A 27758-nucleotide genomic window follows, 5' to 3' on the forward strand; every position below is an offset into this window, starting at 1 on the left:
TCTGGTGACCCCGACGTGATTCGTCGAAACGCGAACTGCCTGGACCGCAGGGTGAGCTGCGGTGGAGATAAAACCCAGTGAAGCTTGAGAGCAGCAGGAGAGCTGTGAATTGATCTGTTTCAACCTAGACGCCTGAAACAAGGTGAGCTGCTGGGAGCTAAAATGGGCCAGAATTTTGTCAAGGAGAATCAGACCTTCGCCTTTCTCAAATCTGCAGGGATGGCTGCGGGGCTCAACATAGGTAATGAAGACCTATATAGTTTACTTAACTGGGCAGCGGGGCACGAAGATCTATTCAGCCTTACCTGCACCTTTAACCTAGAACTTTGGAAAAAGCTGGGGGATAAGTTGCTCTATGAAGCCGTGGTTAATCAAAGAGGCCGGACCGACCTTCTGCGTACATGGGAGGCCCTAGATAATATAATTCAAAAGGGGTCAGCAGAAGAGGAGGAAGAGGAGGAAGAGGAATTTACAGATTATGTATCCGCAAGCGAAGGATACGAAGGGGGCAACGAACTGTCTGAGGGAAACAGTGTGGACAATGAACTAGACGTGTCCTCACTGTTCACAGAGGTCAACAAAGTGGCGGGGACTATGCAGGAACTTTGCCCCACCCTCCAGGAGGTACTGGAGCGTCCCCCACCGTTTGCCCCAGCAACCCCCCCTTCCTCCTCAGGAGGTATCGAGCCTACAGCTCCGCCGTTTGATTTAATAACCCCACCCCTGGCAAATTCATATCCGGCGACATACATGGCACAAGTACGAGCAATGCAGCCGTTATTAGTACGACAGGCCATGACAATGCTGCAAGGTATATCCCAGCAGTTAGCAACCGTAGTGAACATGTTGCAGCAGGCCATGACCCCCCCTGCAGTGAAAGAAATTTCAGAAGAAACCCCTAAAGGCTGCGAGGCAATTTTTTTTTTTTTTTTTAAAGAAAAGGGGGAATTGTCGGGGAAGTTTCCCGGCTGCTACATGAGAAGCACCTGTGCCTCATCAAGACAGGTGCTGAGTCACGTTGGTTGGCCGGAGACCACGTGACCTATGGGAAGTTTAAAGGTGGGGCACTCCCAAGAGGGAGTGGGGCATTTCCCTCCTGGAGTTTGGAGAGGTAGGAGCCCTCGGGAGAGCGTGAATTGGAGCTCTCTGTTGGATTAAGGTAGCAGTGAGTTTAGAAGAGCCTTCTGATTGTAGAATACCTTGTGGTCGCAACAGTCGGTTGGTTGCGACCCATCGGAAGAAGACACAGGCAGTCCGCGACATGCATTTGTTATGGATTTACAATAACAGTATATTTAAACTTCGTACTGTAACCAGATGGATGGGCAATTTCCAGCCATCAGCAATGCAACTGATGCAGAAGTTATCACAGACAACTCAATCACTTCAATCTGTGAAGACATCTTGGCTGATCACAGTGATGCCTTTGGCTTGTGAATTGCGTAGTACCTCTTGCAATGACCAGAAATACACATATCACAGAATGGTTTGGGTTGGAAGGGACCTCAAAGATCATCTAGTTCCAACCCCCCTGCCATGGGCATGGACACCCTCCACTACACCAGGTTGCCCAAAGCCTCATCCAACCTGGCCTTGAACACTTCCAGGGATGGGGCAGCCACAACTCGGGGAAATCTTTGCAAGTGCCTCAACAACTTTCTATATATTAATGTTTAAGAATGAACAGATATACCTAAACTCAATTACAAAGCAGTGAGCTGTGAGAACTTATTTTCCCCCAAACAAACAAAAATCTCATTTCATATTTAGCGTTTTTCTTGAGCACATGAAGTGCAGTAATGAGGTACAGCTATATGCGTATATTCCATGCTCGTTACATCGATGACACATAGCTGAAATTCAAAACCACAAAAAGGATCTGCGAATGTGTGTGTGATTTCAGCAGTCCCCATTACACTGATATCTGAGAATACCACATTATTTGGAAAAATATACATAGATATTCTGAAAAAGCCTTATTAAAAGTCATTTTTATCTCCTTTTTACAGATGGTTAATGGAGTAATTGAGATATTTTGTGACATAACTAAGGCCATATATGTACTTTACAGCAGGGAAAGGCCCTGAACTCTACTTTTTTCTCATTCTTATGTTAAAGGCAGAGCTTCCTTTCAAAAAAGTCACATTTTACCGACACGCTTTATAGCATTCCCTGGTTGTTCCCTTCAGGAACCCTCAGATTTGCGTCAATACGCATTGATAAGAGTTGAGGATGTGTTCACTCTCCAGCCAAATTGGTTTCAAGCACGTAAAACTCCATTTATTTCTGCCTATCGAGGAAAACAAAGTTGCAAGGGGTTCACTGGGATTCAGCGCTCGAGGAGAAAAACTTTACTGCAGTATTTTAGCTCCAGCAGATACCGGGGGAAAAAAAAAAAAAAGAAGCTTTTATAAAACCGCGTTGCATCCTGTTGTATGGCATCGTACTGCGCTCCGCTGCTTTGCGTTTCTAAGTGGTGTTCAATCGACAAAAGACTCCCATGGTATCATGCCCAGGAAAATTTTTCTGAACCTCTTTGGATAATATTGTACTTTGCTGGTACAATTTGATTTTTTTTTTTTTTTTATTGCAGCAGTTTTTATATTGTAAACCGCCCAACTGAGCTGCCTTTAACGTGACACTGATGTGACGGACTATCTCTAAGTGTTCGTAGGCACATTTCTAAATTCGATTAAAAGAGATATAGATTTATACCAAATAAAACTCCATTTTGCTCTCTGCTGTCAGCGAGGAAAGGGCAGTGAAATTCCCCAACCTCATCTCCCCATCATGCCTAGAGGCTGAAAACTTAATCCCGACGAAAAAGGAAGGGTTATGTGTGAACAGCGGTAACGAAATCCGTCATTAAACCGATACCGATCTCTCAATATATGGAAGGCATTAAAATGTATAACCACAATGCAGTTACTACTTTGGGATTTCGCTTTTTTGCCTCCACCTCCCAACCTCCTTGCTGGTGTTTTTCTGCTTCATCCCTTCCATCCTCTCCTCCCCCAAAAAACTCAAGCCTGGCTTAGAGCTCTGGGATGTGACATGAACAGAAGTATCTAAGTAATAACAACCCCACCTGGAATATTGCATTCAGCTCTGAGTCCCCAACACCAGAAGGACATGGAGCTGTTGGAGCGAGTCCAGAGGAGGCCACAAAGATGACGCGAGGGCTGGAGCACCTCTGCTATGGAGACAGGCTGAGAGAGTTGGGGCTGTTCAGCCTGGAGAAGAGAAGGCTCCAAAGAGACCTTCCAGCAGCCTTCCAGTGCCTAAAGGGGCTACAGGAAAGCTGGAGAGGGACTTTGGACAAGGGCATGTAGTGATAGGACAAGGAATAATGGCTTTAAACTGAAAGAGGGGAGATTTAGATTGGATCTAAGGAAGAACTTCTTCACTCAGAGGGTGGTGAGGCACTGGCACAGGTTGCCCAGAGAAGCTGTGGCTGCTCCATCCCTGGAAGTGTTCAAGGCCAGGTTGGATGCGGCTTTGAGCAACCTGGTGGAGTGGAGGGTGTCCCTGCCCATGGCAGGGGGGTTGGAACTGGATGATCTTTGAGGTCCCTTCCAACCCAAACCATTCTATGATTCTATGACACGATTGTATCTTTAGGAACGACATGAAGCAGGGGGTGAAGGCATTCTTCTTACTGTAGTAACTTCAAAACACATTAGGCTAAAGCACAAGGAAAACCGTGCCAAGTCGCTGCTGGAACGCGAAATGATACATCGGGGTCCTATTTCTACCTTTAATGATGATTTCTTGAGACCCACTCCAGTTTCCTCATCCATAAGGAAGACAACAATATTTACAGCCCTTTGACTCGTTCTTCAAGATTCTCAGGTGAAAGAAGAATATAAAATTTATTACTGCAGGGGTAGAGAAGGGACGCTGCTGGTTTGTGTTTATAAAACAAAAAGAGGAAGCTTTTTCTCTAACCATTAAAGTTTCAGAGACAAAATTGAAACAGAATGTGGATCTGCTCCACAACTCCATTATCTTCTCTCCTGAAAAGGGAGAACAGAGCTGAAGCGAAAAAGTAGCGACGCATTTACGCTCTTACTTCCAGCTGAGCAACAGAGCTTTGGCAGACATTATTTTAGACCTACATTGTCCTCGAGATGCAAAGACAGCAGCAACTAAGGAGCAATGCTTTGATCCAGGTAGTAACCGAATGCAGAGAAGAACCTAATAAAAGATTTTCGATGGAGCCTTATCAATGTAAATGGAGAGAAGTGAGATTTTACTCCCAGCCTGAGCCTGTTTCGAGTTGAAAAAATAAAAATAATCCTCAGCAAGGAGGTCACACATCTTCTGTACCACGACCCCGCCATCACTGATGGTTATCCTTACCAGGATCTCATGAGCCTGAGAGCTCTGTTCCACCCTTGTTCTGCTGATTACTCAAGATGAATCTCCAAGATATCTGCTCCAGCTCTCCTATGATACAACCCATAGAGCCAATTGGATTAAAATATTCTCTTTTTTTCTTTAATTCTGTCCCATTTATAAAGTTCTGGCTAGTGATCCATATTCTTCAATATTTACCACCTCTGTGATACATGCACAGGCCTTCAATCGCAGTTTTATTGTTAAATGGCCTATCAGAGAGTACAGGATCAAGAATATATTCCCAGCTTTTATTGAGAAGTCCCACTAAAAAAAAATAATATCTGCTTAGTAACCATTTTATTTGGAGAATTTATGGCTACAATTCTGATCTATCATATACATAGGTCCCTTCCAACCCTATCCATTCTATGACTCTATACCATATTGATTTTCATTTTTTCAAATTTATTAGGCAAGAAATCCTCCCAGAAATCTACTATAACAATACGAATGGTCGGACCCAAACTATTTCATGATTCTAGGAAATTATCACCAAAAAATTATGCTGACTTCATCTGGTTTTGTACATTGATATTGACTGGCTTTAATTGCATGGATCATTCTATTATTTTGTCTCTCAAAGATGTCAGTCTGACAGATCATCAGCTACTCAAGGGTTTAGTTTGGTTGTTCCAGGGCTTTGAAAACCTCAGTATTCAAAATTTACGGTCAATAATTAATAGTCCAGAGAATTCCTCAGCTCCTCAAGAAGCTATGTTTTAGCTGGTTATGCTGACCTGAAAACATCGGATTTTGGACAAGATTTTTAAGCCGCTCATGTCAAAAAAATACAATAAATTAAAAAAAAAATATTAAAAACCTTTTAATTTTTTATATTAAAAAAAACACTTAAATAATCAATGTCATAAGTACAGGCACATATTTTTTCCAAAATTAACACGGATTTCTTTTTTTACTTTTCTGTCTTGTAAGTATAAAGTATAACTATTGAAACAAGTCCTACCATTTTTATTCATCCATAGCCATATTCTTTCAGTTCTGTTTCAAAAAACATTTGTGCCCTGAACTTTGCTCATTCCTGATATCTTCCATGTCTTTGATTCTCTTCTGCTGCCACGATTTAGTAGAGAACAAACGTCAAAGCAGGAATGTAAAGGCTGTTCCTACGCTATTGAAGTCTTGTTTTGTTTGGAATTCTTTATGGACCGCATTTTGAGAACATAATTAGGGATAAAGTGCAAATGAAACACCTCGATCTTTGCTGTATACTCACATTTTTCAGCCAGACTATAGTGGATGGTATCAGCATCCTCAAGATAGCTCAATTCCATAAGGTTTAATCAGATACCAGGAACCTTCCAATAACAACTTCTGCTTTCAAATACGTTGGGAAAGAAATTCCGTAACATTCTCCAGGTCTTTGTTCTCGACTCAATCCGTGTGTCAAATATAAGCACTAAAAACCAATCCCATTTAGAGCAATCCCTGAAACCTCTATGTATATTTAATAAATTAAAAACTGTCATCTGGCAATGGGCCAGGGTGTGTTGGGTAAACAGCTCTTTAGGGGATATTAGTTCTTGTTCTCAGGATTGCATTGATCCCGAGCTCGGCTCCTCGGACACACCGGCTGTACATACATCTGTATCTCCCTCCTCATTTTTATTTCCAACCAGGCAAGGTGGTATCCATGAGAAACTGCTATTTCTATGTATTATGCAACAAAATACTTCAGCACTGATCACATTTATTTAGGGAAGAGAGGCAAAATAGCTCCTTCCCCAGGACTATTAAAAAGTACATTAAAATTTAATCTTTTTTTTGCTGTTAATGATCAGAATCTAGCCAGTTTATAAAGTGACCTCAGCAATGCCATGCATTTGGGCGACTGGAAGTAGGGATAATCCAGATACTGGAAGCTACTACATGGATGTTTTGTAACTGGGAATTTACCATGGATATATATTGTTGGAGCAGGTCCAGAGGAGGCCATGAAGATCTTCCGAGGGCTGGAGCATCTCTGCTATGGAGCCAGGCTGAGAGAGTTGGGATTGTTGAGCCTGGAGAAGGCTCCAGGGAGACCTTCTAGCAGTCTTCCAGTTCTTCAAGAGGGCCTCCAAGAAAGCTGGAGAGGAGCTTTTGACAAGGATGTGTAGTGATAAGACAAGGCGCAATGGCTTTAAACTGAAAGAGGGGAGATTTAGATGAGATCTAAGGAAGAACTTCTTGACTGTGAGAGTGGTGAGGCACTGGACCAGGTTGCCCAGAGAAGTTGTGGCTGCCTCTTCCTTGGAAGTGTTCAATGCCAGGTAGGATGGGGCTTTGAGCAACCTGGTGTAGTGGAGGGTGTCCCTGCCCATGGCAGGGGGGTTGGAAGTATATGATCTTTGAGGTTCTTTCCAACCCAAACCATTCTGTGATTCTATGATAAAGACAATATCACGTACACACGTGTGAATACTCTCACACCACTGCCTTGCTTTCAAACTTGACTTTAACAGATGACACCTTGAGGAAAATATATTTACCAAAACAAGAAAATATTTTTCCCCTAATCCATCCAAATGCTCCTAATAATTAAAAAAAAAAAAGAGAGTAATTATCGCTAAGAAACAGCGTGTTCTGTGCAAGGGCTGACCCCATCCAAACAGTTCTCTCCTAATGAGGGAAAAATGAAAACTTTGACAGAAATTATCCCAATTCAGCAGCACAAGTCATGCCTACGCTGGGTGTGCTGCTCAGGACAAGGCTTTTGATCCCTTTGTGCTCCGTTTGAAAGGCTGGAAAAGCAGTGACTGAAAATTCAACCTTGTTTTAAAGTGCAACTGATGGAAAATTCATTACACAAGCAACCAGTTCCAATGGCTGTTACTGGTTTTAGAGTGCTTAATTTTCTTCCACTTGCAAGAACACAGCTTCACTTTTCCAGTCATCAGTTTTTCATCTAGTTTATTAAAAAAAATGTCTATTTAAAGAGTCTTTTTCCCCAAGTAAGCGCATAACAGAACACACCAGCAGCGATTCTATAAAGATCTCCTGGATAAAGTACAAAATTTCCCATGTGTTTACCAAAACCACAGGTTATGCACAGAAAACACTGTAACTCTTTTCTGAACAATTACTAATTTATCAAAAATACACGTGATGCAAACAGGTTCAGCTTCTACCACCATCTGGATCCAGCTGTAAAGAGGACCTGACTCTGGTCTTGTCCATCACCCCACAATTTCTGCATTATAAATGATTTGGGTTTGTTGTTTGTTTTTTTTTTTTTTTTTCCACTAGAGTTTTTCTTTGGGTTTTTTGTTGTCGTGTGTGTTTGCGTTTTATATGTACTACTTGGAATTAGGGCACCCCAGCAGGAAATAAGCACTGGAGAACATAAACATGAATTAGTTAGTTTTCAATAAAAACCCCCACCAAACCCACAAGTTCAGTGTTTATATTAAGTGGGCCACATCTGTTGGAAATCTGTTTTCATCTAAAAATAAACACTGTTAAGCACTTGCTGTTGAGGTTAAGAATGAGGTGAAGACCTGACTAAGACAGTTAGTGGCTGTTAAGGAATGTACATCGACACAGGAAACCTCCTGAGGTACAAAAGATGAGAAAAAATCTTCAAGTTAGCTTTGAATCCAACACAAGCTCAGTGTGTTGTGTGAGGGACTGATGGCTGAGCTTCAAAAAGGTCACATGCTTCAGCTCAGCCAGGTGTTCCTCAAGATTCAGGCTAACTATAAAACTCATATTAAACAACAATGTAATTCAGTAGAATCCACCCCATTCATTTCCCATAGGGAGATTTACCAAATCAGAGGTCCTCGAACAAGATATTCCTCGATTAACGCAACAATTCAAAATCAAGCAAAGACAGCAGTAACAGCAGAACTCTGTCAGTGCCCTGATGTTACAGGATATTTAAAGAAGTCTGACATTGCAAGTATTTTCTAAAGACACACGGATTGGATGGACAGACCACTCGGTGGATAAGGAATTGGCTGGATGGTCGCTCTCAAAGAGTAGCGGTCAATGGCTCGATGTCCAAGTGGAGGCCAGTGACGAGTGGTGTTCCTCAGGGGTTGGTACTGGGACCAGTGCTATTTAACATCTTTGTTGGAGACATGGACAGTGGGATCGAATGCATCCTCTGCAAGTTTGCTGATGACACCAAGCTGTGTGGTGTCACTGTCGTGCCAGGGATGGAGAGAAGAACGACACAGAATTCAGGTCCAGGAGAAAATGCCAACGCAACACCAGCAGCAGCAGCCATTTCAAAACAACTTTCCCAGTGTGCCATAACCAAGACTGCATAACGAGCTACAGGTGCAAGATAAAGTCTTAGTTTACAAAAACAAACTGTTTCTCAGCTAGCCTGCATGGGAACAAGAACTTTCACAGGATGCTGCAGTAGCTGGAAAATTTCTGCTTCTAGCTTTTTAGTATCCACAGTGTGGTGGTGTGGTCAACACGCTGGAGAGAAGAGATGCCATCCAGAGGGACCTGGACAGGCTGGAGAGGTGGGCCTCTCAGAACCTCATGAAGTTCAACAAAGCCAAGTGCAAGGTCCTGCATGTGGGTCGGGGCAATCCCAAGCACAAGTACAGGCTGGGCGGAGAATGGATTGAGAGCAGCCCTGAGGAGAAGGACTTGGGGGTGTTGGTTGAGGAGAAGCTCACCGTGAGCCAGCAATGTGCGCTGGCAGCCCAGAAAGCCAACCGTGTCCTGGGCTGCATCCAGAGCAGTGTGGGCAGCAGGTGGAGGGAGGGGATTCTGCCCCTCTGCTCTGCTCTTCTGAGACCCCACCTGGAATACTGCATTCAGATCTGGAGTCCTCAACAGAAGAAGGAAATGGAGCTGTTGGAGCAGGTCCAGAGGAGGCCACAAAGATGGTCTGAGGCCTAGAGCACCTCTCCTATGAAGACTCTGAAGCCAGGCTGAGAAAGTTGGGGTTGTTCAGCCTAGAAGAAAAGCTCTGGGGAGACCTTCTAGCAGCCTTCCAATACTTCAAGAGGGCCTACAAGAAAGCTGGAGAGGGACTTTCTGCAAGGGTGTGTAGTGATAGGACACAGGGCAATGGCTTTAAACTGGAAGAGGAGAGATTTCCATGAGATCTAAGGAAGAAATTCTTCCCTCAGAGTAGTGAGGCACTGGACCAGGTTTCCCAGAGAAGTTATGGCTGCCCCATCCCTGAAAGTGTTCAAGGCCAGGTTGGATGGGGCTTTGAGCAACCTGGTCTAGTGGCAGGGGTTGGAACTAGGTGATCTTGAAGGTCCCTTCTAACCCAAACCATTCTGTTGATTCTAAAACATGGAGTCACTTAAGCTCATGAAGGAACTTCTTTTGTATGTAGTTACTTAAACATGACCATCCACCTCTCCCTTCCCAATTCCTTCTCGTGGGACCTGTTTCTATGCGATACTTTTCGCTGCTGTTATCCTTCTCTCCTCAGAAGTGGAGAACCTCGAGGAAAGAGCTGGATCACACCACAGCAACCAAACTATTTGCATTAAATATGAAGGAATTACACGATATTGTTACTGTTGTCTTGCACCGCAGCTCAGCAGACAAGTTTGGGGACAGAGAAGGAACCTCCGTAACAGACAACACTACAGCAGCAGATTACTTAATGGCTAATGATAAATGCAGGATTATTATTTATAAACAGAGAATTAATCGCTTTCAGGCACACAACTGCTCAGCTTTTGCTCGTAAAGTGTCATCTGTATTGTTGAAGTGTCCAGATCTCCCAGACAAACTTTCTCATTAATTTACAGAAGACAGGAATTTGGCTACGAATTAATTCCTCAGTACTAGTTTGTTTAAGATCTTTTGCCTTTTTTTCTTTTTTTTTGTTACAGTAGCATTATTTCCTCTAAATTAATTAGGCGAGTGCTTATAGTTGTCTGAATATGTATTTCCTCATTTTCAGGATGTGCTGAAACTTTTCACCTGGGATTAAATTTCTGGACCCCAGAGAAAAGAGCAACACTTCAATTAGAAAGGTGAAAAAAATGTGCATTTCACAGGAGCTTTCTGCAAAAAGCTGCAACTGCTGCTCTTAAAATAAAGAGCAACAGATAAAACCTGACACATTAAAAACTCCTCAAGAGTTTTGCTCAGGGTTGTTGGACTTTTTTATAGGAGTTTTTCCAAACCTGTTCCCATATGACCTGTTCACTTCTTCAGGCACATGGTTTCTGACGGAGGATTTAGCGAGGCTGGAGTTGTTTGTAAAATGCAGGTTTTACTGACGTGTTGGGGGCAGAATTCGCCCCTTCCAGAGCCTCCCCAGGCAGAATTAAACCCCACATAGGAAACACATTTGCAAATGGTCACTTGTGAAGTGTCTTTTAGTTATCAAAGTAAAAATCTCCTGCCTAGTGCTTCACCCATCCCTGCAAGACACACCAATGCACCCACAAACCACTTTTCTTTGGTCATGGAGATTGAAGGCTCAACTATTCCTTCATTTACATGGTGAGTTAACCACAGGCTTGGGTCTGGTAGGGTGGATCTTCCTCTTTTGTCCAGAAAATCAGTAATTCCTTCATGCAAATATTTTGTTTTTCTAACCTGTATTCATACTGGATGATGAATTTTTCCATCAAGACAAGATACTGATATCTCCAGACCCACTATAACATCGAATCAAATATTTAAGCCACATGCACTTCGACTAAAGAAATTAAAAATCACAAGAGACGTTTATCCCTCATTCTTTTTTGTTGCATTCTCTTTGGAAGCTATAGAGAAGATCAGAAATTACTTGCCAGGATCCTGCTCAGTTTTGCCACACAGATACGCTGTGTGTACAAACAAATCCCAACCAGTGTCTGTGGAAGAAGCAGCACTTTTAAAATACAGAATTATGATATATTACCTACTTTTTTGTTTTGTTTTGTTGTTTATTGCTTTGAATAGGATTTAAGACTTTTGCTTTTTTCTCATCCCTAACCAAGGGAAAAAGGTCAACAAGAATCTTCTACCTTTGCTAATTATGGAAGAAGAAAGCTGCAACTGAAGACAGATTTCTACCAACAAGCGAGAACAGGAAAGGCAGAATGAGCAGCGAAGAATCAGATAGCTCTGAACCATCAAAGCGTGTACATGAGAACAAGATTCCCAAGGGGCTCAATAACATCTGAATTTTTGTTTCAAGAGCACCACTCATTTCTTGTAAGAACTGCTGTCTGCTCACATTATCCCAAAATGAGACCTTGTGCTGCTTGCCCTGAGCCAAAGTCTGACGGACTCCACTAGTTCCTTGTTATGTATTTTCTTCATTATTTGTTCCAGTGTTTTCCTGGTATAAAATTTTAACATGCTAGGAAGAGATAAATCAATTCCCCCCTCTCCTACACACAGTCTGAGAGAGGTCATTTACGCAGGACGTTAATGACTGAACTGGGAAAAGGAAGAAACATCAAATGATCTGCAAATGATCAGAAATGCAGATGCATGGTGAGTTAACAACACTCTGAGAAGCCCAACAGAACTGTTATAGGTCTGTCTAAAATATAAAGTTTTATGACTGTCTGATTTTTAATCAAGATGTTAAAATAAAAGAAAAATTTTCTTTCCACCATGGATCTCAAATGGCCATTAATAGAATCATAGAATGGTTTGGGTTGGAAGGGACCTCAAAGATCATATAGTTCCAACCCCGCCTGCCATGGGCAAGGACACCTGCCACTAGACCAGGTTGCTCAAAGCCTCATCCAACCTGGCCTGAAACACTTCCAGGGATGGGGCAGCCACAACTTCTCTGGGAAACCTGTTCCATTGTCTCACCACCCTCAGACGGAAGCTCTTCCGTAGATCTCATCTAAATCTCCCCTCTTTCAGTTTAAAGCCATTGCCCCTTGTCCTATCAATACACACACTTGCAAAAAGTCCCTCTCCAGCTTTCTTGTAGGCCCTCTTGAAGTACTGGAAGGTTGCTAGAAGGTCTCCTCAGAGCCTTTTCTTTTAAGGCTGAACAACCCCAACTTTCTCAGCCTGGCTTCAGAGTCTTCATAGGAGAGGTGCTCTAGGCCTCGGACCATCTCTGTGGCCTCCTCTGGACCTGCTCCAACAGCTCCATGTCCTTCTTCTGTTGAGGACTCCAGATCTGAATGCAATATTCCAGGTGGCGTCTAAGGAGAACAGAGCAGAGGGGCAGAATCCCCTCCCTCCACCTGCTGCCCACGCTGCTCCGGATGCAGCCCAGGACACAGTTGGCTTTCTGGGCTGCCAGTGCACATTGCTGGCTCACGGTGAGCTTCTCCTCAACCAACACCCCCAAGTCCTTCTCCTCAGGGCTGCTCTCAATCCATTCTCCTCCCAGCCTGTACTTGTGCTTGGGATTGCCCTGACCCACGTGCAGGACCTTGCACTTGGCCTTGTTGAACTTCATGAGGTTCTGAGAGGCCCACCTCTTCAGCCTGTCCAGGTCCCTCTGGATGGCATTTCTTCCCTCCAGCGTGTTGACCACACCATACAGTTGGTGTCATCTGCAAACGTGCTGAGGGTGCACTCGATCCCACTGTCCATGTCGCTGACAAAGATGTTAAATAGCACTGGTCCCAGTACTGACCCCTGAGGAACACAGAGCCAGGAATGCCTCAGTGCTGCCTGATTCCTAAGGAACAGCACAGGGCTCCAAGTCTCATGTTGAGCCTGGAAGCCTCAAAACCAACACATTAGATAAAACAACTAATGGGGAACATGCCCACACTACAGAGATCAGGCAGAAACTCTGGTCCCCAAAAAGACAGGAAAAAACACGCAGGGAACTCCAGGTGACGTGGTCCTCCTGCAGTTGCCAGCTGTTCTGGCTGTTATTTTTCTTTGTAGCTCCAAAAAGGATCAATACCTACTACTGTAGAAGAAAGTGAGGACGTGGGCTTTGGTTTGTAGTCCTGGGTTTAGAGAGGGGGAGTTCTATTTGGTTTATTTAGTGTCAAATCACAAACACAGAAGAAACTATAGTCCCTCAAATTCCACTGCAATAAATCCCAGAGTTACCATAAACTACTCCTAGAAGTGAGGATGAACTCAAGTTTCACATGTTTTTAGTACATCAACACTTCTCTAGGACTGATCATCATTTCCATAGCATTTGAACCTTCTCAGAAGTCTGAGAATCCTGCTCAGTTACCTCTCACTTAGTGAGAAATCATGTAAACCAACCACACTTGTGTAGAAAATGCATGTATAAAAAAAAATAATCCTAAAAATACATCATCCCTGTCCCATTTAATGAGTGGTTACATGTTAGCATGAAGAACAAGAAGGGAAGATTTCACAGGAATACCTTTTTTGAACCACTCTTTTGGTGCTCAGATCTTGATACGAATCTGCAGCAGTAGCCATCTATTTAGCTGATGAGTTTATTAAGAGAGAGAGCACAAGATGTTCACTTGGCCATGAGCTTAGGAACGTTACCTGTCACAGCTGAACTGTGTCAGGTCCCAAACTGCGCTCTGGGCAACTTGGCAGGTCACATCAGGCACTGAAGTATTCAAGCGACCTAACTTTAAGTAGGTAAATTCAGCAGCTGGGCTCAAGAGATTGGCTTTCTAGTCAACGGAAGGAGAGGAGCTCTTCCAGAGGGTGCTCTGGGACAATAATTACAGTACTGAGATGGGAATTACTTGTCTCTCTCCGTTGGCTATGTAAAAGACATCGGCTGCATACATATTTAAATGAAGTCCCTTAAGTTTAGCAGCATGAATACTTTTCTAAGGTGTCAACTCCACACATTTTCATCCAACCACTTCTAAAGGTCTCCAGGCTCTTCTATGTGAAGAAAAACTTGGAAGCTTCTAGAAGAAGCTGGAAAGGGAGTGGGATAGATTTTAACTGAAAGAGGGCAGATTTAGATTAGATCTAAGGAAGAACTTCACTCTGAGGGTGATGAGGCACTGGCACAGTTGCCCAGAGAAGCTGTGGCTGCCCCATCCCTGGAAGTGTTCCAGGCCAGGTTGGATGAGGCTTTGAGCAACCTGAGCCAGTGGCAGGTTCCCTGCCCATAGCAGGGGGGTTGGAACTAAATGGTCTTGAAGGTCTCTTCCAACCCAAACCATTCTATGACTCTCCAAATCAGCGCCAGGAGGAGTGACTGCTCTTTCAGAGAACCAAAGGACAAGACAAGAGAGAAAGGCCATGTAGAAGGGTCCGGTTCTTACCTGCCAAAACTCTGACTTCCGCGTCATTTCCAGTTCTTGAACTGGCTGGGTTTTTTGCCAGGCATCGGTAGATCCCGCTGTCCCCATGCTGAATCCTGCTGATCTGTAAAGCTCCGGAGGGCAGGACAGCCACCCGCGTGTCGGCCGGGCTTGGGAACAAGTCCTCCTGGTTTCGCTGCCAGTGCACCACGGGCATGGGCTCCCCAACAACTTCACACTTCAGCAGAATCGTGTCTCCCGCGAAAGCTGTGATGGATTCTGTCTGGGAAAGAAACCTCAGTGGTCCTGCAAACGCAAGCAAAAAAAAAAAAAAAAAAGAAAAAGCAATTATATGGTTGCTGAAAATAGAATTTGCATGCTGTTTCCATGCTGATTTGCCTTTTGTTAACAACCCAGACTAACTAAATAAATAAAAATTTCCTGCGATATCCTGAAAGCTACTTGGAGATCTCTATAATGGCAGGGTGACTAACACTTTCCTTTGTAAATTACACTCATTAACAGCAAAGAAAAGATGTGTTAGCAACATAAAGAGCAACAAATTGCACCTGTTACTTCCAAAGCCACTCAAGAAGAACTTGAGCAAAGTAGGGATACACTCTCATGCAAATCAAACCGCTGAGAAGAGGGTGGGGTTCAAAGAAAAGTGAAGCCAAACCTACATAAGGTCAGGAAAATGTCCCAGTCCATAATCATAGAACCATAGAATGGTTTGGGTTGGAAGTGACCTTCAAGACCATCTAGTTACAAGCCCCCTGTCATGGGCAGGGACACCTGCCACTGGATCAGGTTGCTCAAAGCCTCATCCAACCTGGATGAGTTTGGATTAAATACATCTTGCTCGATTTCTCCTTCCCTCCAAATAAAAGGAAAAATATTCTTAGAAGTCTCTGCTAAATAAGTTGAGTCATATAATCAAAAATACTTCAAATGAGGAACAGCCTGTGTCTGGTTTTCCATGAAATATTTTTGACTCACGGGGGCAGGAGAGCAGAGCTAGGAGCTTTAAGGGCACACCCTCCAGATGCCCCAGCTTCACTCAGTACAAAAACATGAGCATCACATCCTTCAGAAGGAAAACTTGGCAAGAACAGGACACCGTGCACAAGATGGGTGATGTCAAGATCATGGACTTTATTACCTAGAAGCATTGTTGCTTTACAAAGAGCAACTTTCAAAGAAGAAAAAGAAAAAAAAAAAAAAAGACCACCACAGGCTTCTTTCCAGCCCAGAAATATCAAGGAGATAGGCTGAAGCAACTACTTGGATCAGGGATGTGCTGGAGATGGCGAGGATGTATTCTGCAGGGACTATTTGAAGCCATACCATAAATACAAGAGCAATGCACTGGGGAATGATCATGTACTGAAAAAGACATTTGAGTAGGAACCCCAAGTTGATTAACTGATTCCAACACCTATTTTTCTGGTAGGATTTCAGCCACCCACCTCTTGTCTCACTTCTCCTTCAAACATATCGCTCCCATCTCCCACAGAATCTGCAAGGAGGAGATCTCACAACCCAGGTGAAGCTCTCCCATGAGTTGAAAGTAGGAAAATTCTTTATCAATACTGACACTGGCTAAAGTAAAGGCTTCCTTCCTGGAGAGAAGGGATGCCATCCAGAGGGATCTTGACAGGCTGGAGAGGTGGGCCTGCGAGAACCTCATGAAGTTCAACAAGGCCAAGTGCAAGGTCCTGCATGTGGGTCGGGGCAATCCCAAGCACAAGTACAGGCTGGGAGGAGAATGGATTGAGAGCAGCCCTGAGGAGAAGGACTTGGGAGTGCTGGTTGAGGAGAAGGTCACCATGAGCTGGCAATGTGCGCTGGCAGCCCAGAGAGCCAACCGTGTCCTGGGCTACATCCAAAGAAGTGTGGGCAGCAGGTAGAGGGAGGGGATTCTGCCCCTCTGCTCTGCTCTCCTGAGACCCGCCCCCATGCAGTGCTGCCTTCAGCTCTGGGGTCCCCAACACCTGAAGGACATGGAGCTGTTGGAGCAGGTCCAGAGGAGGCCACAAAGATGATCTGAGGGCTGAAGCACCTCTCCTATGGAGACAGGCTGAGAGAGTTGGGGCTGTTCAGCCTGGAGAAGGCTCCAGGGTGTTCTTATAGCAGCCTTCCAGTACTTAAAGGGGGCCTATAGGAAAGCTGGTGAGGGACTTTTGGGCAAGAGCATGTAGTGATAGGACAAGGGACAATGGATTTAAACTGAAAGAGGGGAGATTACAATTACATCCAAGGAAGAAATTTTTCACTCTGAGGGTGGTGAGGCACTGGAACAGGTTGCCCAGAGAAGCTGTGGCTGCCCCATGCCTGGAAGTGTTCAAGGCCAGGTTGGATGGGTCTTTGAGCAACCTGGTGTAGTGGCAGGTGTCATAGTGGCACAGACGCATGAGGAACAGCTTTTCACCCTCACCAAAGCTGGTATGAGCTAGAAAAACAGAAGCATTCAACACTTTTTATTAAAAAAAAAAAAATTAGAAAAAATCGGAAGATAAACACAATGCGAACAGTGAGAGAAAGCTGTTGAAAACTGCGGACTTTTCTAAGAGGAAAGACAGCTAAATTTCACAATTTACTGGAAAAACAACTGCTGTAGAGGGACTTTTTTTTCTTTGCCATGGCAGCACATACCCGCCGTGCCCCTGCGCACAGCCAGCTCACACTTAGCCCTTTCTCTGCACGTATCCCAACCCTTTTTCTTTTAAAGCTTAAAAAAACCAGAATAAAATCTATGCATAACAGATCAGGATGTCGCAAAAAACCTTTTGGTGAAGAGACAATAACCACTTTTTTCCATGGTTATGTTCAAAACTCTTTCACCTCTCTGCAGGACCACAATATATGAGACCTTAAAACCACCACTGGGTTTTTAGAGCCCTCCTGACTTACGCCGATTTATTTCTGAGCCGCTTTTTGAAGCGACACAGATGTTTGGGTTGTCGGGAGCTGGCTCCAGGGAATGGACCAGCAAATACATTCTGAGAAAATGCCTTTCTGAGGCAGACTCCGGAATTCAACATCGCAGATCCTCGGTGATGCTTCGCTCTGCAGCTAAAGGGTTGTAACACGCATCCTCCCCACGTTACACTCACACTTACTTTGGAAACTTAATCAGAAGTAGGACCCAACTCCAATTTACCATGCAGCCTGGTTGCCAGTCTATCAGGATCCCCATCTTTCTTACAGAAGACCCAATTACTAAGCAATTAAAGTTCACTTAATAAAAAGGCTTATCATTTGGGGGACAGACCTCAGGGTCTGGAACATGTTTAGCTATTAAATATTCCTCAATTTAGTAGCACTTGGTACAATCCCCTGGAGAAGAACTGCTTTAAATGCTTTGTTTGTTTCAAATTAAAGTCTGCAAGGTTGCTTCACATCAAGACAAGCCCTTCCCCCCCCACCCCCTTCACTTTCAATTCACATAATAGCTGAAGGGAAAGAAACCACGGTAATGAGAAAAAAAAAGTGATTTCCTTAGAATCATAGAAAGGTTTGTGTTGGAAGGGACCTCAAAGATCATCCTGTTCCAACCCCCCTGCCATGGTCAGGGACACCCTCCACTACACCAGCTTGCCCAAAGCCTCATCCAACCTGGCCTTGAACACTTCCCGGGACGGGGCAGCCACAGCTTCTCTGGGCAACCTGGTCCAGTGCCTCACCACCCTCAGAGTCAAGAATTCCTTATATCTAATCTAAATCTCCCCTCTTTCAGTTTAAAGCCATTGCCCCTTGTCCTGTCTCTACACGCCCTTGTCAAAAGTCCCTCTCCAGCTTTCCTGTAGGCCCCCTTTAGGCATTGGAAGGCTGTGATAAGATCACCCCAGAGCCTTCTCCAGGCTCAACAACCCCAACTCTCTCAGCCTGTCTCCATAGGAGAGGTGCTGCAGCCCTCTCATCATCTTCGTGGCCCTCCTTTGGACTTGCTCCAACAGCTCCATGTCCTTCCTTAGTTGGAGACCCCAGAGCTCAACGCAGTATTCCAGGTGGGTTCTCAGCAGAGCAGAGCAGAGGGGCAGAATCCCCTCCCTCAACCTGCTGCCCACGCTGCTTTGCATGCAGCCCAGGATACGGTTGGCTTTCTGGGCTGCCAGTGCACGGTGCCAGCTCATGTTGAGCTTCTCATCCACCAGCACTCCCAAGTCCTTCTCCTCAGGGCTGCTCTCAATCCATTCTCCTCCCAGCCTGTACTTGTGCTTGGGATTTACCCGACCCACGTGCAGGACCTTGCACTTGGCCTTGTTGAACTTCATCAGGTTCTCACAGGCCCACCTCTCCAGCCTGTCAAGGTCCCTCTGGATGGCATCCTTTCCCTCCAGCGGCTTGCTTCAGAAAATAGGAAAGAGAGTGAGCGTGGGTGAGTAAATCTGGAAATGTAAATTTTTTTAGAAACTGCTTCTAACCCTCTCTTCCACAGGCTATTTTCCAAAAAGCTTCTATACTTTAGTTACTCTATATTCTTTTCCATTTGCTGACTCCCAGCTACAATTCTGAAAAAGAGTGATGAGCAGTAGAAGTGTCAGAACAAGACCTTCAGACTTCACCAAATAATCCAAACCGAGACGAGGTGTTGGAGTTCGTTCCTAGAAAACAGGAGCTAAATCAACTGTTCCCTTTCCTATTGTCAACTCCATCTTAGGGGACTGGAAGCCGTACATCTCAGAGGAGATAAAGCTGGAAACCTGCCCAGTGTTTCAAGAGCAGATGAGGCCAGAAGATGACACATCCAGTCATCACAGGCTTATTTACTATTTACTATCACCTATTTCCAACAGGGAAAAAGTTCAACCGCTCCTAAAACTTATGTCTGATATTCGAAATATTTCATTCTGCTCAGAGTTGAGCAATTCAAATAATACTTATCAACCACCAGCTGGGATTATACTCAAAGCATGCCAAAGGAAACACAAAATATTAGCAAGGAGATGCTAATTTTACTCTACAGTCCCAGTTTCCAGCTGCTCTCTTTGCTTCGGCACAGTATACAGGAGACCACGGAGCATTTCTTCTTATTAGCACTCAATTTTTTTCAAAATTCACATGCCCAAGCTTAACAAAAGAAATTAATATATTTAGAAACATCGCTAACATGTGAGTATTTGTCCTTTATGCCTGAATTAGATGGCCCATCTCCTATCCTTTAGTGCAGAGAGCACGGCCTTTCTCTACACAGGTAGAGAGGAAGCCCTGATGCCTTCACCTGGCCAGGGAACCCATGGAAGTCACCTAAATCAGGTGACTGCACACTAATTGCATTAATAACCAGATTGGATTCAGCAATGAAGAGCTCATGACCACCACAAATAAAGAAAGCGCATTTAAATCCTGGGAAACTTCACCCTTGAAAACAAAGAACTGCAATTCTGACTGCAACGCGCAGACGTGGTCCCAGATGGTAGATCCCGTCACACACAAACACACCGTAAAACAGGGAATATGCAGGATTCTGAGGACTGTCATCTATGATGCAAACGTAGGATTGTCTTGATTTCTTCTGACTGTTAACATGCACAAAAGCAAACGTAACTACAAGTTAACATGTCTGTTTAAAAGAAAAGAAATTATGGGTAACGAAAATATAGTCAATATCACGGATCATAGAATGGGTTGTGTTGGAAGGGACCTCAAAGAACATCTAGTTCCAACCCCCCTGCCATGGGCAGGGACACCTGCCGCTACACCAGGTTGCTCAAAGCCTCATCCAACCTGGCCTTGAACACTTCCAGGGATGAGGCAGCCACAGCTTCTCTGGGCAACCTGGTCCAGTGCTTCACCACCCACAGAGTCAAGTAGTTCTTCCTTAGGTCTCATCTAATTCTCCCCTCTTTCAGTTTAAAGCCATTGCCCCTTGTCTTTTCGCTACATGCCCTTGTCCAAAGCCCCTCTCCATCTTTCTTGTAGGCCCTCTTGAAGTACTGGAAGGCTGCCAGAAGGTCTCTCTGGAGCCTTCTCCAGGCTCAACAACCCCAACTCTCTCAGCCTGTCTCCATAGTAGAGGTGTTCCAGCCCTCGGATCATCTTCGTGGCCTCCTCTGGATCCACTCCAAGAGCTCCATGTCTTTCTTCTGTTGTGGACCCCAGAGCTGAAGGCAGCACTGCAGGGGGGTTCTCACGAGAGCAGAGCAGAGGGGCAGAATCCCCTCCCTCACCCTGCTGCCCACGCTGCTTTGGATGCAGCCCAGGACACGGTTGGCTTTCTGGGCTGCCAGCGCACAGTGCCGGCTCATGTTAACCTTCTCATCAACCACCACCCCCAATATCAATTGTACCCTCAACTCTCCCATCAAACAAATAAGATATTGAAAAGTAACTGAGAATTTCAGAGAAAGAAAGCAACACCACATCCTTAGAAATAAATTTGCACAACTCTATTTTGCCATCTTTTGTTTTCCCTGCGTCTCAGGTGTTATTTCTGCACCAACCCACTTGTAACCCACCATCGCAGCCCTGTGGAGATATCAACATGCAGCTGAGCATCCAGTAGCTGCAACCAAAGGGAGAACAGACACAGTGTAAAGCCTGGAAGTTTGATTTAAGAAGTCAGAGGTTCAACAAGGACAACTCTGGTCTGTGGTCCTGTCTGCAGGAGATAGGGATCAAGGTGGGCTTGGTGTTAAAACTGTGTACTGAGATTCAAGTAATTCCTCGTGGCAGGCAGGTTCAAACAGCTCCAGATTAACTGAAGTACAGCTGGTTACACAGTGATGTACACAATTATTTCAATTATATAGAGATACACGTAAAATCTGAGCGTAACAGTGTCTTTAATTTGTATTCTTACCTAAATTCTGTAAACAAGAAATAATATTTTAATTCCATAGATGAGGAACTGAGTCTAAGATACAGGTTAAAATATTTAAAGGCAGCAAAGCCACACAAAGAGGCACCCCATGAGGTTATAAAACGCAGCAGCTTCAAATGGAGGAGAGTTCCTCAGGCTTTTTAGGCATTTTTGAACATGTTATGGTGACTGAATTGCTCAACTCAAGGTCACAGGAGAAAACCAACGTAAGCAGAGGTTTGAACCAGACTTTTCCAAGTTCTTCTGGAAATATATCAGTGCTTCCTTCCTTTCTATAAAACCAAGTGAGAGTTTCTTCTGGGCTACCCACAAACCACAACAAACAGAAATACGGCTCAAGGACAGCCAAGGAGGGGAAAGGAAAGTCAGGTTCCTGCTGAGTTCTCAAGTTTTCAGCAGAAAGGGGAAAAATCCTTGCAAGGGAATGAGCTTAAAGCACAGTTCAAGCCCGGGGGCTCTGCTAAAGAGGGATAGAAAATGTACTTCCTGCAAAGAAAAACTTAGGGACCACTATAACCAGATACCCTAAAAATAAAACAATAAAAGAGTTTAAAGTGACACTATTATGTTCAATATTCACTGAACAAGTGTCAAGAAAAAAAAAAGTACTTAACAATGCTTTTCTTCTGTTCTCTTAGCATGTGGCTCATTGTTTTTGGATGGAGGACTGACTCATCCTGCTTCGTAGCAGGGGAGCGAAAGCAGCTTCAAGGTTTCCAGCCAGATTCCTCCCAAATTCTGAGACAAACGAAGCATTTGGCTTCCTTTCAGGAGAACTGAACTATGATGTAGCTTTGTAGCCTACGCATTTAAGGGCGAGACAATTACGTCTCTGCAACTTGTGTTTAGCATTCAACTATCATACCGGAAAAGGTGTCTTGAGGTTCTTGCTGTGAGGTCCGCTAGTCTTTAGACAGCCCTCAGAGATGCACTGTGAGGACTGAAAGGGGCAGTCATAGAATCATGGCATGGTTTGGGTTGGAAGGGACCTCAAAGATCATCTAGTTTCAACCCCCTGCCATAGGCAGGGACACCTGCCACTACACCAGGTTGCCCAAAGCCTCATCCAGCCTGGCCTTGAACACTTCCAGGGATGAGGCAGCCAAAGCTTCTCTGGGAAACCTGTGCCAGTGTTTCACCACCCTCAACGTAAAAAATTTCTTCCTCAGATCTAACCTAAATCTCCCCTCTTTCAGTTCAAAGCCTTGTTCTATCACTACACACCTTTGCAAAAAGTCCCTCTCCAGCTTTCTTGTAGGCTGCCTTCAGGTACTGGAAGGCTGCTGGAAGATGCCCCCAGAGCCTTCTCTTCTCCAGGCTCAACAACCTCAACTGTCTCAGCCTGTCTCCATAGCAGAGGTGCTCCAGCCCTCTCATCCTCTTCGTGGCCCTCTTTTGGACTTGCTCCAACAGCTCCATGTCCTTCTGGTGTTGGGGACCCAAGAGCTCAACGCAGTATTCCAGGTGGGGTCTCACGAGAGCAGAGCAGAGGGGCAGAATCCCCTCCCTCCACCTGCTGCCCACGCTGTTTTGGATGCAGCCCAGGACATGGTTGGCTTTCTGGGCTGCCAGCGCACATTGCCGGCTCACGGTGAACTTCTCTCTATTTCTCTCTCTGCAGCCCTTTTAGGAGGATAATTTAGTTGACCCCAAATAGTAGCGTAGCTCTGTAGGGAATCTGTGTACTGGGTCAACTTCTAACAAAGTCAAAGAAACAAGGCACAGATTTTATAGCTGACTGTAAAAGTAATACTATTTATATAAATAGATACATAAGAGAATTTAGAGGAGAGCTCAGGCTCAAATACTTAAATTGTGTTGCAACTCTGATGCTAGTTAGCCATGGAAGTGCCCCAGTTCCTCAGGCATCCTTACCTTTGGAGGTTTTAATACTGACTGTTTACTATTAGATCAGGTTCCTCCTGTAACACCAGGTGAGCCACCACGTTTTTCTCTTAAACCACGCGGAGAGAAAGGTCAGAAGCCACCTATTCCTCCATCAGTCCTACCCTCATATGGACATGTTCACTCACATGCTGTTGAACTCACCGTAGATGAAACAGAAACCATAACTCATGAACAGACAATTCAGAACATCCCATGTAGGAAGAAAATTTCCCCTTTTTGAGTATGGGGGCACATCAAGGTCTCCTCCAGAAAAGCAATTTTCTCGCCCAGCATGTACAGTCCATTACAAATATTACAGCACCAATTCTTGGCAGCAATCTAATTCCACCACGAAAGACCAGCTGAAGGAAGATGAAGCCAAGATCTGCCCTTTGATGCCTCTTACCTATCACAGGAAATAAATGAACTTATTATTCGGAAAAAAAGACTTTTCCCTAACCCGCGTTACTGATGTCAGCTCAGATTACCAAAACGGCAGGAATTTTAAAATCTAATTTACTTGTCACCTTTTATGCGCTTTGCTCAGCATAACGCATGGAAACAATCTATTTTTTCCATCCATATATTTATGCTCTAGGGGGATTTTCATCAAGGCTTCAATGCCTTCGTGGTCAGTTCTGCTTAGTCTTCGCAGGTCTTTCTTTCTGATTCAAAGCATTAGCACAAAGCTGCTGCACCTGAACGTCCCGTCCCACGCGTTCAGAACAAGAAAAATTTCAATTTTAACTGAATCATTCAAGTACAACCCTCAAGATTGCTTTTCTCTTCATTCTATGGATTTGTCTGTGTTTCAGGGTTCACGGGAGCTAAATTTGTCATTCTTCAAGATCACGTTTTGAAACTACGACCTGCCTACAGCCACAGGAAAAACACGAAGCTCCAGAGCTCCCCACTTATAGTCCTCTCCGGGTGCTCACTCAGTGGGTTGGATCTAGAGACACTCTCACATAATTTCCGTGTCATAAACTGAAAGCCGTGGCTGTGTCTTAACACTATTTGCGGATTTCTCAAAGAGAAGGAGGGGAAAAGAAAAAATATCATGAATTACAGGATAGTTTGTGTTGGAAGGGACCTTTGAAGGTCATCTAGTTCAACCTCCCTGCAATGAGCAAGAACATCTTCAACCAAATCAGGTTGCTCAGAGCCCCGTCCAACCTGACTTTGGATGTTTCCAAGGATGGACACATCTACCAAACTCTCTGGGTAATCTGTTCCAGTGCTTCAGTGCTCTCACCGTAAAGAATTTCTTCCTTAAATCTGGTCTGAAAGCACAGCAGATATTTAAAGCAACATAACTGCTACTATTTATTAACAAAGCCTACACAATATCCTGGATCTCTGGGAGCGTAACACCCCCTCTTTCACAGAGCACAAGACACCTGCGTCAGGAAAAGAAATACTACCCTACATTTTTATCACCCACCGACGAGCCCACCTATTGCTTTGCCCCTGTTAATACACAAATCAGAGGGTGTAAAAGTCTCTTCATCTTCCTGGCGGCTGCTCTCGCCAGCACTCGTGGCTTGTAGCCAGCGAGCAGAACAGGCTCCCTGCCAGTCGCCAATGAAATCATCAAAGCTGTTCCTCAAACAGGAAACAAGCAAGAAAATAAGTCTTTTTTTTACCTCTTTTTTTTTTAGTGCTGAAGAATCAAAAAAAGGCCATATTTCAAAATCTCGAATTTAAACAATCAAAAAATGCAGGCTCTCTCGTTCACGTGCCAGGGAGTTTGCTGGTGCTGGTGGCGTTTAGTCCGTCATATTTCAAGCCTTGCACTTGGAGCAGTGACTTTGCTTTCATAAAGCACCCTAGAAGTAGTATAAAGACGCCCTGAGCAGAACAGCAACCTCTTGATGTAACAGTCTACAAATACAACATGATATTTTTGTGACTCGCCTCATTTCAAGTTCTTCAGAACCACCTTGAAAAGACCTTCAGAATAATTAAGTGTAACTCTAGTCACATCTTCCAATAAACAAATAGAGGCTTCAAGCAGGACAGAGGCACCTCCAGCTCCAGAGTAAGAAAGACCAAGTCATGTAGTTGTGTCTCTTCCTCCAATGAGTAGGGATTGCTCCTAGGCTACCATCGACAGCACGGAGCTGACCAGTACCACGGGACAACAGCAGCCAGAGCTGAAATCCTGTTGAATCAGCACCAAACGCACAGGCAAGATGTTACTTAAGTGAAGCTCGCATGGCACAACAGCACTCGTTACCCCCAAAAGATCCAGTAAGGATTAGTGTGGTCTACCAGACCACCACAAACCTCTCTCATCATGCAGATCCCATGAATCCTCCCTCTGTCTGCTTTGAGCCTCACCTTTCAGAAATCTGAAATGCCCAATGCGACGTGAACTGCAGTTTGTTCTCCGATGATAGCAGTAGATGTTTCTGATGTGATAGACCAGTTCAGGTACATCAAAGGTCAATCTGTTCAGAGAAATGAGGCGTAGGACTCTGCTATCTTTAATAACAAATTCATCCTAGACAGCAGAGAAAATCATAGAATGGTTTGGGTTGGAAGGGACCTTCAAGATTACCTAGTTCCAACCCCCCTGCCATGGGCAGGGACATCTGCCACTACACCAGGTTGCTCAAAGCCTCATCCAACCTGGCCTTGAACAATTCCAGGAATGGGGCAGCCACAGCCTCTCTGGGAAATCTGGTCCAGCACCTCACCACCATCAAGAAGTTCCTCCTTGGATCTAATCGAAATCTCCTGTCTTTCAGTGTAAAGCCATCACCCCTTGTTTTGTCACTATTTACCCTTGTAAAAAGTCCCTCTCCAGCTTTCTTGTAGCCCCTTTAGGTACTGGAAGGCTGCTAGAAGGTCTCTCTGGAGCCTTCTCTTCTCCAGGCTGAACAGCCCCAACTTTCTTAGCCTGGCTTCATAGGAGCGGTGCTCCAGTCCTTGGATCATCTTTGTGGCCTCCTCTGGACTCGCTCCAGCAGCTCCATGTCCTTCTTGTGTTGGGGACCCTAGAGCTGAAGGCAGCACTGCAGGCGGGGTCAATGTTTACATACGGTCCTTTTCCCTCCCCTAATCCAGGTCACAGATTATCCTTGTACAGTGCTCTGACGAGCCAGAAAGTACATAAGTTATATTAGTAATAACTCACAATAAAAGGCGGCTTCTCTGCTCTCTCCTCCACTGACTATCCCTAGAAGATCAAACCAAGTTCAAGGCCTCAGGTCTCCAGTTTAAGGTACTCAGTGGCACAGGCTCATCGTATCTATTTAAAGAAAAGATCAATTCCAAACTTTCATTTGTCAAACACCTCTCGTCTTCAGCAGACGCTCATCTCACTTGTGCCAAAGACCAGACTTTCTCAAGGACTGCAACAGACCACGGAGTGAACTCTGGCAAGAACAAAGAGTCATCAGAGATTTCAGGAGCTTCAAGCATAAGGAGAAATTTATTTTAACTCATCAAGCACAAGCACAGGGCACCTTACACACGCAGTGTGTAAGTGTGCAAAGTATACGTGGCTCTATCATAAAGACCTGAACGTACAAAAAGAGCCCAGACAGCCCAAGCTCTGGGGTTACTCAGGAGAAGATGCAGAGAGGATTGTGCAAGCCTGCAACAAACAAATAAAAAGGACGGGGAACACTGGAGTAGGAGATGCAAATGCAGCACCTGAGAAGTTCCGGCTACCGTCCGTTTTACTTACTTTCAGCTATTTCATGCTTTTAGGGTTCGTTTCAGCGGGTATCGGTTTTCAAGGCTCTTGCCTGCAGGTGAAAAGCTTTGAAAGCCACTTATTCTGCTAAAGTCAAGTGCAGTTCCTCAGGGGTGAGATGTGCCACTAGTGATTAAAGGGACACTACAGGTCAGGAAACTTTGTTTGGACAAGCTTCTAAGAGCATGAATATCAAACCTTTGACTCCACAAGCATAGGCTGGGAATATCTTACATCATGAATAAAGATGAGACCAACAGGATGTTTCGACGTCGCATGCAAACCCACGGGATGCGAAGCAGCTCAATCCTGGATAGGTTTAACTATGACAAAGGAGGTTGTTCTCTGAAGTGCTGCAACACAGGTCAGAAGACAAGGAGAGGGGCAAAAAAATCCCCACCTCTAAAAGTTTATCTTTCTCTAGACCATTATCTGACATGCTGCAGGAAAACACCTTTTAGTTCTGTCTCGTCTTATTCCAGACACCGAGGTTCAAAGCACATCCATCAACTTACTTATCGTACCTACTTCCCGGTGGGTTTATCGCAGCATGATCTGAGTACCACAGACGTGACCGTATCCATCCCTGCAGCATTCCATGGTTGACCATGGTCCTACGGGGACCAGCAACGCATTTGGAGACAGGGTGTTTCAGCCATGCACCCACAGGACAGCTCTTCTCCTCTAACACCTAAATCCTCTTTTCTCAAATCCTCTTCACATGAAGACACAAAATATTTCACCCGACAGCAAAAAAACTAGAGAAAGTCATAGAGAGATCAAATTAACTGCACACAGAGTTCTGACAGATTACACGTGACACTACGGT

The 27758-nt window shown here is 44.6% G+C and overlaps 1 protein-coding gene across 2 annotated transcripts in view; it reads right to left on the minus strand.

Annotated features, from left to right (window-relative positions):
- DCC (DCC netrin 1 receptor) overlaps positions 1–27758 on the minus strand; it is a 561273-nt gene that overhangs the window by 240604 nt on the left and 292911 nt on the right. For both annotated transcript variants that reach the window (XM_086628967.1, XM_086628964.1), the window contains exon 3: positions 14532–14816. In XM_086628967.1, the coding sequence (XP_086485093.1) occupies positions 14532–14816 (285 nt within the window). The remainder of the gene's footprint in view (positions 1–14531; positions 14817–27758) is intronic.

Source organism: Tauraco erythrolophus, chromosome Z, assembly GCF_009769465.1.
Source record: "Tauraco erythrolophus isolate bTauEry1 chromosome Z, bTauEry1.pri, whole genome shotgun sequence".
In the NCBI taxonomy this organism is placed as follows: Eukaryota; Metazoa; Chordata; class Aves; order Musophagiformes; family Musophagidae; genus Tauraco; species Tauraco erythrolophus.